Below are 13,133 nucleotides of genomic sequence, written 5' to 3' on the forward strand. Positions count from 1 at the left end.
GTGATGACGAGGTAACGGAGCGTGAGAGAAAGAGGTGACGGAGCATGAGGATGAGGTGACGTAGCGCGAGGACGAGGTGATGGAGCGTGAGGACGAGGTGACGGAGCACGAGAACGAGGTGACGGAGCGCGAGGACGAGGTGACGACACGCGAGGACGATGTGACGAAGCACGAGGACGAGGTGACGGAGCGCAAGGACGAGGTAACGGAGCGCGAGGACGAGGTGACGGAGCAGGAGAACGAGGTGACAGAGCGCGAGGATGAAGTGATGAAGTGCGAAGACGATGTGACGAAGCGCGAGGACGAGGTGACGGAGCGTGAGGGCAAGGTGACGGAGCCGAGGATGAGGTGACGGAGCGCTAGGACAAGGTAACGGAGGAAGAGCTTATGGAGAGCGAGGACAAGGAAACGGAGCGTGAGAGGACGATGTGACGGAGCCTGAGGATGAGGTGACGAAGCGAAGAATCGCGAGGACGAGGTAACGAAGCGTAAGGACGAGGTGACGGAGCACGAGGTGACAGAGAGCTAGGACAAGGTAGTGGAGGACAAGGTGAAGGAGCCCAGGACGAGGTGACAGAGCGCTAGGACAAGGTGACAAAGGACGAGGTGATGGAGAGCGAGGACGAGGTGACGAAGCGCAAAGACGAGGTGATGGAGAACAAGGACGAAGTGACTGAGAGTGAGGACAAGGTCACGGAGCGCATGGATAAGGTGACAGAGCTCTACGACAAGGTAACGGAGGACGAGGTGACAGAGTGATGACGAGGTAACGGAGCGTGAGAGAAAGAGGTGACGGAGCATGAGGATGAGGTGACGTAGCGCGAGGACGAGGTGACGGAGCGCGAGGACGAGGTGACGACACGCGAGGACGATGTGACGAAGCACGAGGACGAGGTGACGGAGCGCAAGGACAACGTGACAGAATACGAGGACGAGGTGACAGAGCGCTAGGATGAGGTGATGAAGAGCGAGGATGAGGTGACAAAGAGCGAGGAAGAGGTGACGAAACGCCAGGACAAGGTGACGAAGCGCGAGGACGAGGTGTCGAAGCGTAAGGATGATGTGATGGATCGCGAGGACTAGGTGATGGAGCGTGACGACGAGGTGATAGAGAGCGCGACGACGAGGTGACAGAGCGCGACGACGAGGTGACAGAGCGCGACGACGAGGTGACAGAGCGCGACGACGAGGTGACGGAGCACGAGAACGAGTTGACGGAGCGCGAGGACGAGGTGTCGAAGCGCGAGGATGAGGTGATGGAGCGCGAGGACGAGGTGACGGAGCGGGGGGACGAGGTGAGGGAGCGCTAGGAAAAGGTAACGGAGAACGAGGTGACGGAAAGCGAGGACGAGGTAGCGGAGCAAGAGAGGACGAGGTGACCGAGCGTGAGGACGAGGTGATGGAGCACGAGGACGAGGTGACGGAGAGCGAGGACGAGGTGACGGAGAGCGAGGACGAGGTGACAGAGCGGTAGAACAAGGTAACGGAGGACAAAGTGAAGGAGCCCAGGACGAGGTGACAGAGCGCTAGGACAAGGTGACAAAGGACGAGGTGATGGAGAGCGAGGACGAGGTGACAGAGCGCAAGGACGAGGTGACAGAGCGCGAGGACGAGGTGACAGAGCGCGAGGACGAGGTGACAGAGCGAGAGGATGAGGTGACGAAGCGCGAGGATGAGGTGACGAAGCGCGAGGACGAGGTGACAGAGAGCGAGGATGAGGTGATGGAGCGGGAGAACGAGGTGACGGAGCGCGAGGACGAGGTGACAGAGCGCTAGGAAAAAGTAATGGAGAACGAGGTGACGGAAAGCGAGGACGAGGTAACGGAGCCAGAGAGGACGAGGTGACCGAGCGTGAGGACGAGGTGATGGAGCGTAAGGACGAGGTGACAGAGTGCTTGGAAGAGGTGACGGAGAGCGAGGATGAGGTGACGGAGAGAGAGGACGAGGTGACGGAGAGCAAGGATGAGGTGACGGAGAGCGAGGACGAGGTGACGGAGCGCGAGGACGAGGTGACGAAGCGCGAGGACGAGGTGATGAAGCGTAAGGACGAGGTGACGGAGTGCGAGGACGAGGTGACGGAGCGCGAGGACAAGGTAATGGAGGACGAGGTGACTGAGAGCAAGGACGAGGTAACGGACCGTGAGAGGATGAGGTGACAGAGCGCGAGGACGAGGTGACAGAGCGCGAGGACGAGGTAACGAAGCGCGAGGACGAGGTGACTGAGCTCGAGGACGAGGTGACAGAGGGCGAGGACAAGATGACAGAGGGCGAGGACAATGTGACGAAGTGTGAGAACGAGTTGATGGAGCGCGAGGACGAGGTGACAGAGCGCTAGGACAAGGTAACGGAGGACAAGGTGACGGAAAGCGAGGATGAGGTAACGGAGCATGAGAGGACGAGGTGACCGAGCCTGAGGACGTGGTGACGGAACGCAAGGACGAGGTGACGGAACGTGAGGACGAGGTGACAAAGTGCTAGGACAAGGTAACAGAGGACAAGGTGACGGAGAGCGAGGACGAGGTAACGGATCTTGAGAGGACGAGGTAACGGAGCATGTTGACGAGGTAACAAAGCGCGATAACGAAGCGTATGGACAAGGTGACGAAGAGAGAAGACAAGGTGACGGAGCGCGAGGACGAGGTGACAGATCTCAACGACAAGGTAATGGAGGACGAGGTGACTGAGAGTGAGGATGAGGTAACGGAGCGTGAGAGGACGAGGTGACGGAGAGTGAGGACGAGGTGATGGAGCATGAGGACAAGGTGACAGAGCTCTACGACAAGGTAATGGAATACGAAGTGACTGAGAGCAAGGACGAGGTGACAGAGTGCTAGGACAAGATAACAGAGGACAAGGTGACGGAGAGCGAGGACGAGGTAACGGAGCATGAGAGGATGAGGTGACGGAGCGTGAGGACGAGGTGACAGAGCTCTACGACATGGTAATGGAGGACGAGGTGACTGAGAGCGAGGACGAGGTAATGGAGCATGAGAGGACGAGGTGACAGAGCGTGAGGACAAGGTGACAGAGCTCTACAACAAGGTAATGGAGTACGAGGTGACTGAGAGCAAGGACAAGGTAACGGAGCGTGAGAGGACGAGGTGATGGAGCGCGAGGAAAAGGTGATGGAGCGCGAGGACGAGGTGATGAAGCGTAAGGACGAGGTGACGGAGGGCATGGACGAGGTGACGGAAAGCGAGGATGAGGTGACGGAGAGCGAGGATGAGGTGACGGAGCACGAGGACGAGGTGACGGAGAGCAAGGACGAGGTGACGGAGAGCGAGGACGAGGTGACGGAGCGCGAGGACGAGGTGACGGAGCTCGAGGACGAGATGACGAAGCGTAAGGACGAGGTGACGGAGCGCGAGGACGAGGTGACGGAGCGCGAGGACAAGGTGACAGAGAGCAAGGATGAGGTGACGGAGAGCGAGGACGAGGTGACGGAGCTGGTAATGGAGTATGAGATGATGTGACGGAGCGTGAGAACGAGGTGACGAGGCACAAGGACGAGGTGACAAAGCGTAAGGACGAAGCGAAAGAAAGCGAGGACGAGGTAACGGAGCGCGAGGACGAGGAGACAGAGCTCTATGACAAGGTAATGGAGGACGAGGTGCCTGAGAGCGAGGATGAGGTAAAGTAACGTGAGAGGACGAGGTGACGGAGTGTGAGGACGAGGTGACAGAGCTCTACGACATGGTAATGGAGGAGGAGGTGACCGAGAGGGAGGACGAGGTAATGGAGCGTGTGAGGACGAGGTGACGGAGCGTGAGGACGAGGTGACAGAGCTCTACAACAAGGTAATGGAGTACGAGGTGACTGAGAGCAAGGATGAGGTAACGGAGCGTGAGAGGACGAGGTGACGGAGCGTGAGGACGAGGTGACAGAGCTCTACGACAAGGTAATGGAGTATGAGGTGACTGAGAGCAAGGACGAGGTATCGGAGCATGTGAGGATGAGGTGACGGAGCGTGAGGATGAGGTGACAGAGCTCTATGACAAGGTAATGCAGTACGAGGTGACTGAGAGCAAGGACGAGGTAACGGAGCGTGAGAGGACGAGGTGATGGAGCGCGAGGACAAGGTGATGGAGCGCGAGGACGAGTTGATGAAGCGTAAGGACGAGGTGACGGAGCGTATGGACGAGGTGACGGAGAGCGAGGATGAGGTGACGGAGAGCGAGGACGAGGTGACGGAGCACGAGGACGAGGTGACGGAGCGCAAGGACGAGGTGACGGAGCGTGAGGACGAGGTGACGAAGCGTAAGGACGAGGTGACAGAGCGTGAGGACAAGGTGACAGAGAGCGAGGATGAGGTGACGGAAAGCGAGGACGAGGTGAGGGAGCGGGTAATAGAGTATGAGAGGACGATGTGACGGAGCGCGAGGACGAGGCACGAGGACGAGCTGACAAAGCGTAAAGACGACGCGACAGAGAGCGAGGACGAGGTGACGGAGCGCGAGGATGAGGAGACAGAGCTCTATGACAAGGTAATGGAGTACGAGGTGACTGAGAGCAAGGACGAGGTAACGGAGCGTGAGAGGACGAGGTGATGGAGCGCGAGGAAAAGGTGATGGAGCGCGAGGACGAGGTGATGAAACGTAAGGACGAGGTGACGGAGGGCATGGACGAGGTGACGGAAAGCGAGGATGATGTGACGGAGAGCGAGGACGAGGTGATGGAGCACGAGGACGGGGTGACGGAGAGCAAGGATGAGTTGACGGAGCGCAAGGACGAGGTGACGGAGTGCGAGGACGAGGTGACAGAGCGTGAGGACGAGGTGACAGAGAGCGAGGAGGAGGTGACGGAAAGCGAGGACGAGGTGAGGGAGCGGGTAATAGAGTATGAGAGGACGATATGACAGAGCGTGAGGACGAGGTAACGAGGCACGAGGACGAGCTGACAAAGCGTAAGGACGAGGCGACAGAGAGCGAGGACGAGGTGACGGAGCGCGAGGACGAGGAGACAGAGCTCTACGACAAGGTAATGGAGTACGAGGTGACTGAGAGCAAGGACGAGGTAACGGAGCGTGAGAGGACGAGGTGACGGAGCGTGAGGACGAGGTGACAGAGCTCTACGACAAGGTAATGGAGTACGAGGTGACTGAGAGCAAGGACGAGGTAACGGAAAGTGAGAGGACAAGGTGATGGAGCGCGAGGACAAGGTGACGGAGCGCGAGGACGAGTTGACAAAGCGTAAGGACGAGGTGATGGAGCGTATGGACGAGGTGACGGAGAGCGAGGATGAGGTGACGGAGAGTGAGGACGAGGTGACGGAGCACGAGGACGAGGTAACGGAGCGTGAGGACGAGGTGACGAAGCGTAAGGACGAGGTGACAGAGCGTGAGGACGAGGTGACAGAGAGCGAGGATGAGGTGACGGAAAGCGAGGACGAGGTGAGGGAGCGGGTAATAGAGTATGAGAGGACGATGTGACGGAGCGTGAGGACGAGGTGACGAGGCACGAGGACGAGCTGACAAAGCGTAAGGACGAGGCGACAGAGAGCGAGGACGAGGTGACGGAGCGCGAGGACGAGGAGACAGAGCTCTACGACAAGGTAATGGAGTACGAGGTGACTGAGAGCAAGGACGAGGTAACGGAGCGTGAGAGGACGAGGTGATGGAGCGTGAGGACGAGGTGACAGAGCTCTACGACAAGGTAATGGAGTACGAGGTGACTGAGAGCAAGGACGAGGTAACGGAGCGTGAGAGGACGAGGTGATGGAGAGCGAGGACAAGGTGACGGAGCGCGAGGACGAGTTGACGAAGCGTAAGGACGAGGTGACGGAGCGTATGGACGAGGTGACGGAGAGCGAGGATGAGGTGTCGGAGAGTGAGGACGAGGTGACGGAGAGCAAGGATGAGGTGACGGAGAGCGAGGATGAGTTGACGGAGCGCAAGGACGAGGTGACGGAGCGTGAGGACGAGGTGACGAAGCGTAAGGACGAGGTGACAGAGCGTGAGGACGAGGTGACAGAGAGCGAGGATGAGGTGACGGAAAGCGAGGACGAGGTGAGGGAGTGGGTAATAGAGTATGAGAGGACGATGTGACGGAGCGTGAGGACGAGGCACGAGGACGAGCTGACAAAGCGTAAAGACAAGGCGACAGAGAGCGAGGACGAGGTGACGGAGCGCGAGGACGAGGAGACAGAGCTCTACGACAAGGTAATGGAGTACGAGGTGACTGAGAGCAAGGACGAGGTAACGGAGCGTGAGAGGACGAGGTGATGGAGCGCGAGGAAAAGGTGATGGAGCGCGAGGACGAGGTGATGAAACGTAAGGACGAGGTGACGGAGGGCATGGACGAGGTGACGGAAAGCGAGGATGATGTGACGGAGAGCGAGGACGAGGTGATGGAGCACGAGGACGGGGTGACGGAGAGCAAGGATGAGTTGACGGAGCGCAAGGACGAGGTGACGGAGTGCGAGGACGAGGTGACAGAGCGTGAGGACGAGGTGACAGAGAGCGAGGAGGAGGTGACGGAAAGCGAGGACGAGGTGAGGGAGCGGGTAATAGAGTATGAGAGGACGATATGACAGAGCGTGAGGACGAGGTAACGAGGCACGAGGACGAGCTGACAAAGCGTAAGGACGAGGCGACAGAGCGAGGACGAGGTGACGGAGCGCGAGGACGAGAAGACAGAGCTCTACGACAAGGTAATGGAGTACGAGGTGACTGAGAGCAAGGACGAGGTAACGGAGCGTGAGAGGACGAGGTGACGGAGCGTGAGGACGAGGTGACAGAGCTCTACGACAAGGTAATGGAGTACGAGGTGACTGAGAGCAAGGACGAGGTAACGGAAAGTGAGAGGACAAGGTGATGGAGCGCGAGGACAAGGTGACGGAGCGCGAGGACGAGTTGACAAAGCGTAAGGACGAGGTGATGGAGCGTATGGACGAGGTGACGGAGAGCGAGGATGAGGTGACGGAGAGTGAGGACGAGGTGACGGAGCGTGAGAACGAGGTGACGAAGCGTAAGGACGAGGTGACAGAGCGTGAGGACGAGGTGACAGAGAGCGAGGATGAGGTGACGGAAAGCGAGGACGAGGTGAGGGAGCGGGTAATAGAGTATGAGAGGACGATGTGACGGAGCGTGAGGATGAGGTGACAGAGCTCTACGACAAGGTAATGGAGTACGAGGTGACTGAGAGCAAGGACGAGGTAACGGAGCGTGAAAGGACGAGGTGACGGAGCGTGAGGACGAGGTTGCAGAGCTCTACGACAAGGTAATGGAGTACGAGGTGACTGAGAGCAAGGACGAGGTAACGGAGCGTGAGAGGACGAGGTGATGGAGTGCGAGGACAAGGTGACGGAGCGTGAGGACGAGTTGACGAAGCTTAAGGACGAGGTGACGGAGCGTATGGACGAGGTGACGGAGAGCGAGGATGAGGTGACGGAGAGCGAGGACGAGGTGACGGAGCGCAAGGACGAGGTGACGGAGTGTGAGGACGAGGTGACGAAGCGTAAGGACGAGGTGACAGAGCGTGAGGACGAGGTGACAGAGAGCGAGGATGAGGTGACGGAAAGTGAGGACGAGGTGAGGGAGCGGGTAATAGAGTATGAGAGGACGATGTGACGGAGCGTGAGGACGAGGTGACGAGGCACGAGGAAGGAGCTGACAAAGTGTAAGGACGAGGCGACAGAGAGCGAGGACGAGGTGACGGAGCGCGAGGACGAGGAGACAGAGCTCTACGACAAGGTAATGGAGGACGAGGTGACTGAGAGCGAGGATGAGGTAAAGTAGTGTGAGAGGACAAGGTGACGGAGCGTGAGGGCGAGGTGATGGAGCACGAGGACGAGGTAACGGAGCGCGAGGCCGAGGTAACGGAGCGTGAGGAAGGAGCGGAGCGAGAGGACCAGGTGGAGAAGCGAGAAAACGAGTACAAGGAGAGCAAGGAAAAGGTAGCGTAGCGCAAAGATGAGTTGGCGGAACGCGAGGACGAGGTGACGGAGCACTAGCATGAGGTGACGGAGCACTGGGACGAGGTAACAGAACGCGAGGATATGGGTACGGAGCGTGAGAACGAGGAGTCGAAGCACAAAGACCAGATGGCGGAGTGCGAGGACCAAGAGGCGGAACGCGAGGGCCAGGTGGCAGAGGGTGAGAACTGGGTGTCAGAACTCGAGGACCAGGTGGCAGAGGGCGAGGACCAGGTGGCGGAACATGAGGCCCAGGTGGCGGAACGTGAGGACCAGGTGGCGAAGCGCAAGGACGAGGTGATGCTGGATGAGGTGACCTAGCACGAGGACAATGAAGGAGCGTGAGGACAAGGTGGCGGAGCAGACAAATTGGCGGAGCGTGAGGACAAGGTTGCAGAACACGAGGACAAAGTGGCAGAGCGCGAGGATCAGGTGATGGAGGATAAGGTGACTGAGTGCGAGGACAAGGTGCCTGAGAGCGAGGACGAGGTGGTGGAATGGACGAGGACTAGGAGCGCAAGGATGAGATGACGGAGCACGAGGACGAAGTGTCAGAGCGGACCAGGTGGACAAGGTGGCAGAGTGTGAGGACGAGGTGGCGGAGCGTGAGGACGAGGTGGACAAGGTGGCAGAGCAGACAACGAAGAGTGCGAGTACAAGTTGGCGGGGAAGACTAGGAGGATGAGGTGGCAGAGCGGACCAGGCGGATAAGGTAGAGGAGCGGACCAGGCGGACAAGGCAGAGGAGGATGAGGTGGAGGAGCGGATGAGAAGGATGAGGTGGCAGAGCGGATGAGGACGAGGTGACGGAGCGGCTAAAGACGAGGTGGCGGAGCAGATGAAGACGAGGTGGCGGAGCGGACAAGGAGGATGAGGTGGAGGAGCGGACAAGGAGCATGAGGTGGAGGAGCGGATGAGGAGCAGGAGGTCGCGGAGCAGACGAGGAGCTAGAGGTTGCGGAGCAGACGAGGAGCTAGAGGTCACGCAGCGGATGAGGAGCTAGAGGTCGCAGAGGTCACAGAGTGGAAGCCAAGGAGGACGAGGTCGCGGACGGCTCATAATGTGTACAATAATCATACAAATATCATGAGGAAGCCATTATGTCATACTCCTGGACCCTAAGGCTGTGTGCACACGCTGCAGAATCCGGATTTTGCAAAATCTGCAGATATCTGCGGATTAGCCTGCGGTTTTGCCCTGCGGTTTCACCATCTCCACAATGGTGGAGATAGGAAACCGCCGCGGATTCAACAGAAAGAATTGACATGTCAATTCTTTCTGCGGTTTCAAAACTGCAGGAAAACCGCGCGGAAAAATCCGCACCGTCTACACAGCGTTTTTTTTTTTCCATTCATTTGAATGGTACTGTACACCGCAGCTAAAACTGCTGCGGGTCCGCAGCGGCCAAATCCTCTGCGGTACCGCAGCAGAATCCGCAGTGTGTGCACACAGCCTTAAAGTTTCAGATGCCTTACATAAAACATGGCATTATAACATTGGTCAATTTTATTTGCTAGTGATGCAAATTCTCTTACCATATTAAAAGTTCTTTAATGAAGTTGATTCATCTTCATTCATTCCATTAAGTTCGGTATAGAGACCAGTTTCTTTCCTATAATACCACTAAAAGGTTTGATGCAGAAAATAGAACGTGTGTAGGTGGGTAACGGACAGGAGATTTACACCATCCTTCAATTACAAGAAACCCATTAGAGGTCATTTAGACCAGTACTATATGCCATGTGGTACTTACAGTTAACGGCTCTCCCTGTAGTGCTTGCAGTACGAAGTTACTGACAACTCTTCCATCATTCATGTGCATACGTGGCCCAAATGTATTAAATATCCGAGCCACTCTGACCTCCACACCTTCCTGCCAACAAGAGAAACAGTTTAGAGACCATATTTTCTTCCAGTAAAAATTTGACTTTTTTGTTTGGCAAAATAACACCCTACACAAATAAGTATGCATTTCCCTACCACTACTTCTGTCCCCAGCATCACATTACAGGGTTATTTTCATTATGAGTTTTGTAGGGCTACCACTAACCAACCTAATGGCTTCTTGCTTGCCAGGGGGCGTTCCTGAATGACCGACAAGACAGACCAGCAACATAGCCGCACAGTTGGCCCAAACTGTCCACTGTTGCCAGCAGAGCTAGCTTTGGCTCTGAAGCATTGTGAGCGCAGGGACAATGAAGCTGGCTGAATCCAGTGATCTGGTTATCTTCAGAGCAGCGCTTGCAAGCTCTATTGCAAAAGCCATAAAAGACCTGCGCTACTTGCCGAGGATCCTAACACCTTTGATGGACTACTGCTCCTTAATTAGGTTATTGCAATTTTAATAAAAAGGTAAATTACAAAGTTGCTTGCTTTTATGTGCACTTTGCAATTGTACCCAATTATTATTATTATAGCCCCATTTATTCCATGGTGCTTTACATGTCACAAGAGGTATACATAATAAAAAACATTTATAAAGGAAAATCCATGTAAATGTTTCCAATAAGTTGTGATGAGCTTTCCTTGGGAGGGCACAGCATGGATTATATATAAATCTTTATTTTTTTATATAGCGCTAACATATTCCGCAGCGCTTTACAGTTTGCACACATTATAATCACTGTTTGTCTTTATAATGTGGGAGGAAACCGGAGTACCTGGAGGAAACCCACGCAAACACGGGGAGAACATACAAACTCCTTGCAGATGTTGCAGATGTTGTCCTAACCACTGAGCCACCGTGAGGAAGCCCATGCGAAACGCGCGTTGAGGCTGCGTTATCTGACGGCACAGCGGACTTATTGTGGTATGACCCCTTTACACTTTTTTATATACAGTATATCCTGGCTTCAATCTATTGACGCTTTGATGAGTATATACTCTTGTTTGCTACTCTATTTGTGCAGGACATAATATATTTGAGAGTATACTTGGTGCTATAGTCATAGATATACACTCACTGGCCACTTTATTAGGTACACCTGTCCAACTGTGTGTTAAGACTTAATTTCTAATCAGCCAATCACATGGCGGCAACTCAGTGCATTTAGGCATGTAGACATGGTCAAGACAATCTCCTGCAGTTCAAACCGAGCATCAGTATGGGGAAGAAAGGTGATTTGAGTGCCTTTGAACGTGGCATGATTGTTGGTGCCAGAAGGGCTGGTCTGAGAATTTCAGAAACTGCTGATCTACTGGGATTTTCACGCACAACCATCTCTAGGGTTTACAGAGAATGGTCCGAAAAAGAAAAAAAATCCAGTGAGCGGCAGTTCTGTGGCCGGAAATGCCATGTTGATGCCAGAGGTCAGAGGAGAATGGGCAGACTGGTTCGAGCTGATAGAAAGGCAACAGTGACTCAAATTGCCACCCGTTACAACCAAAGTAGGCAGAAGAGCATCTCTGAACGCACAGTGCGTCGAACTTTGAGGCAGATGGGCTACAGCAGCAGAAGACCACACTGGGTACCACTCCTCTCAGCTAAGAACAGGAAACTGAGGCTACAATTTGCACAAGCTCATCGAAATTGGACAGTAGAAGATTGGAAAAACGTTGCCTGGTCTGATGAGTCTCGATTTCTGCTGCGACATTCGGATGGTAGGGTCAGAATTTGGCGTAAACAACATGAAAGCATGGATCCATCCTGCCTTGTATCAACGGTTCAGGCTGGTGGTGGTGGTGTCATGGTGTGGGGAATTTTTTCTGGGCACTCTTTGGGCCCCTTGGTACCAATTGAGCATCGTTGCAACGCCACAGCCTACCTGAGTATTGTTGCTGACCATGTCCATCCCTTTATGACCACAATGTACCCAACATCTGATGGCTACTTTCAGCAGGATAATGCGCCATGTCATAAAGCTCGAATCATCTCAGATTGGTTTCTTGAACATGACAATGAGTTTACTGTACTCAAATGGCCTCCTCAGTCACCAGATCTCAATCCAATAGAGCATCTTTGGGATGTGGTGGAACGGGAGATTCGCATCAGGGATGTGCAGCCGACAAATCTGCGCCAACTGTGTGATGCCATCATGTCAATATGGTCCAAAATCTCTAAGGAATGCTTCCAGCACCTTGTTGAATCTCTGCCACGAAGAATTGAGGCAGTTCTGAAGGCAAAAGGGGGTCCAACCCCTTACTAGCATGGTGTACCTAATAAAGTGGCCAGTGAGTGTATATATCTTAGTAAATAAAAATAAAATTTATGGCTTGGATATAAAAATTGGGAGGCCTTTTTACCAGGTCCCTATACACATTATATTGTAGCCTCAGATTTGTTTCGGTCTATGTCCTACAATTTGTCTATAAGATGTAATTTTTATAAAAAGATTTTTAATAATCGAATTAATAAAAATGCTTTATTTTTATTAAACAGAGGTTTTTATTGCTCCTTCTTTCTTTGGTGTTTTCAATTATTGTTACAGGAGTATACCTGTTACCTATTTGGTAGTATTGTGGCATTGGTATTTTCAATTTGTGGTTTTTTGCATTCATTCGTATGGTTGTAGTAGCGCACCAGCCCGCTGTCCCCAATGCAAGTTTCGCTGACTATTGCTTCTTGAGGGGGCTTGCATAATGTCTCATGTGCTCCTCCATATATATCCGGCTCCTTCAATCATGTTGTCGGCAGGAGCCATTAACGATGTTGAGTGCAGCGCATGCGCGACAGTACCGCAACGTCCCAAAGTTGTTTGTCAGCCCGATGCAATCACATGGGGTGGCCAGCGCCTGCCCACAAACCATGCAGTTGCATCGGACTACAGAGACAAGAAGAGGCCCAGTGCTGGACGCCCGGAGAAGGCACGCATGCGCTCACTTCGTGAGACACCATGTAGATCATATGAGGCATGAGTAGAGTGCATTAGCGCAAAAATCGAATTTTAAATGGGACATTAAGATTTTGTGATATATGCTGCAAGAATAACGATGGTAACATATGAATATCCACTGCATGTTACAAAAAAAGCAGAAATGAATCGTATCATCAGATACGTATCAGACATATTTCATCATAAGTCAATCTACAAAAAATTACACATAGTAGATACAAAACCATAGTAAGGATAACAATCCCATTCAAATAAATATAAATATAACAATCCTTTACTAAAAATGTGAAAAAATGGGATTAAAATAAAGGATATCTATACAAGGATAATCGCAAAATGGATTAAATCACAGAGAAAAACAAGCGATCAAAAAAATCCGAACAACTGAAGA

General features: G+C 53.8%; 1 protein-coding gene across 1 annotated transcript; it reads right to left on the minus strand.

The window, feature by feature from the left end:
* Nucleotides 1-7,002: 7,002 nt before the first annotated feature.
* Nucleotides 7,003-12,762, minus strand: LOC141077344 (uncharacterized). The gene is made up of 3 exons (XM_073564226.1): nucleotides 12,730-12,762; nucleotides 9,664-9,783; nucleotides 7,003-8,419 (listed from the first exon to the last, which is right to left on the minus strand). The coding sequence occupies exons 1-3, from the start codon at nucleotides 12,760-12,762 to the stop codon at nucleotides 7,208-7,210; spliced, it is 1,365 nt and encodes a 454-aa protein (XP_073420327.1). The 3' UTR covers nucleotides 7,003-7,207.
* Nucleotides 12,763-13,133: the final 371 nt, after the last annotated feature.

Source organism: Dendrobates tinctorius, unplaced genomic scaffold (assembly GCF_039654945.1).
Source record: "Dendrobates tinctorius isolate UK_male_01 unplaced genomic scaffold, ASM3965494v1 ptg000437l, whole genome shotgun sequence".
Lineage (NCBI taxonomy): Eukaryota > Metazoa > Chordata > Amphibia > Anura > Dendrobatidae > Dendrobates > Dendrobates tinctorius.

Coding starts and splice junctions, on each gene's coding strand:
- LOC141077344 (XM_073564226.1), bottom strand. CDS start 12,762: ATGCCTCATATGATCTACATGGTGTCTCACGAA. Junction 9,784..12,729: donor TCTACATGGTGTCTCACGAA/GTGAGCGCATGC, acceptor TCTTGTTGGCAG/GAAGGTGTGGAGGTCAGAGT. Junction 8,420..9,663: donor TACAGGGAGAGCCGTTAACT/GTAAGTACCACA, acceptor TTGCGCTCCTAG/TCCTCGTCCATTCCACCACC.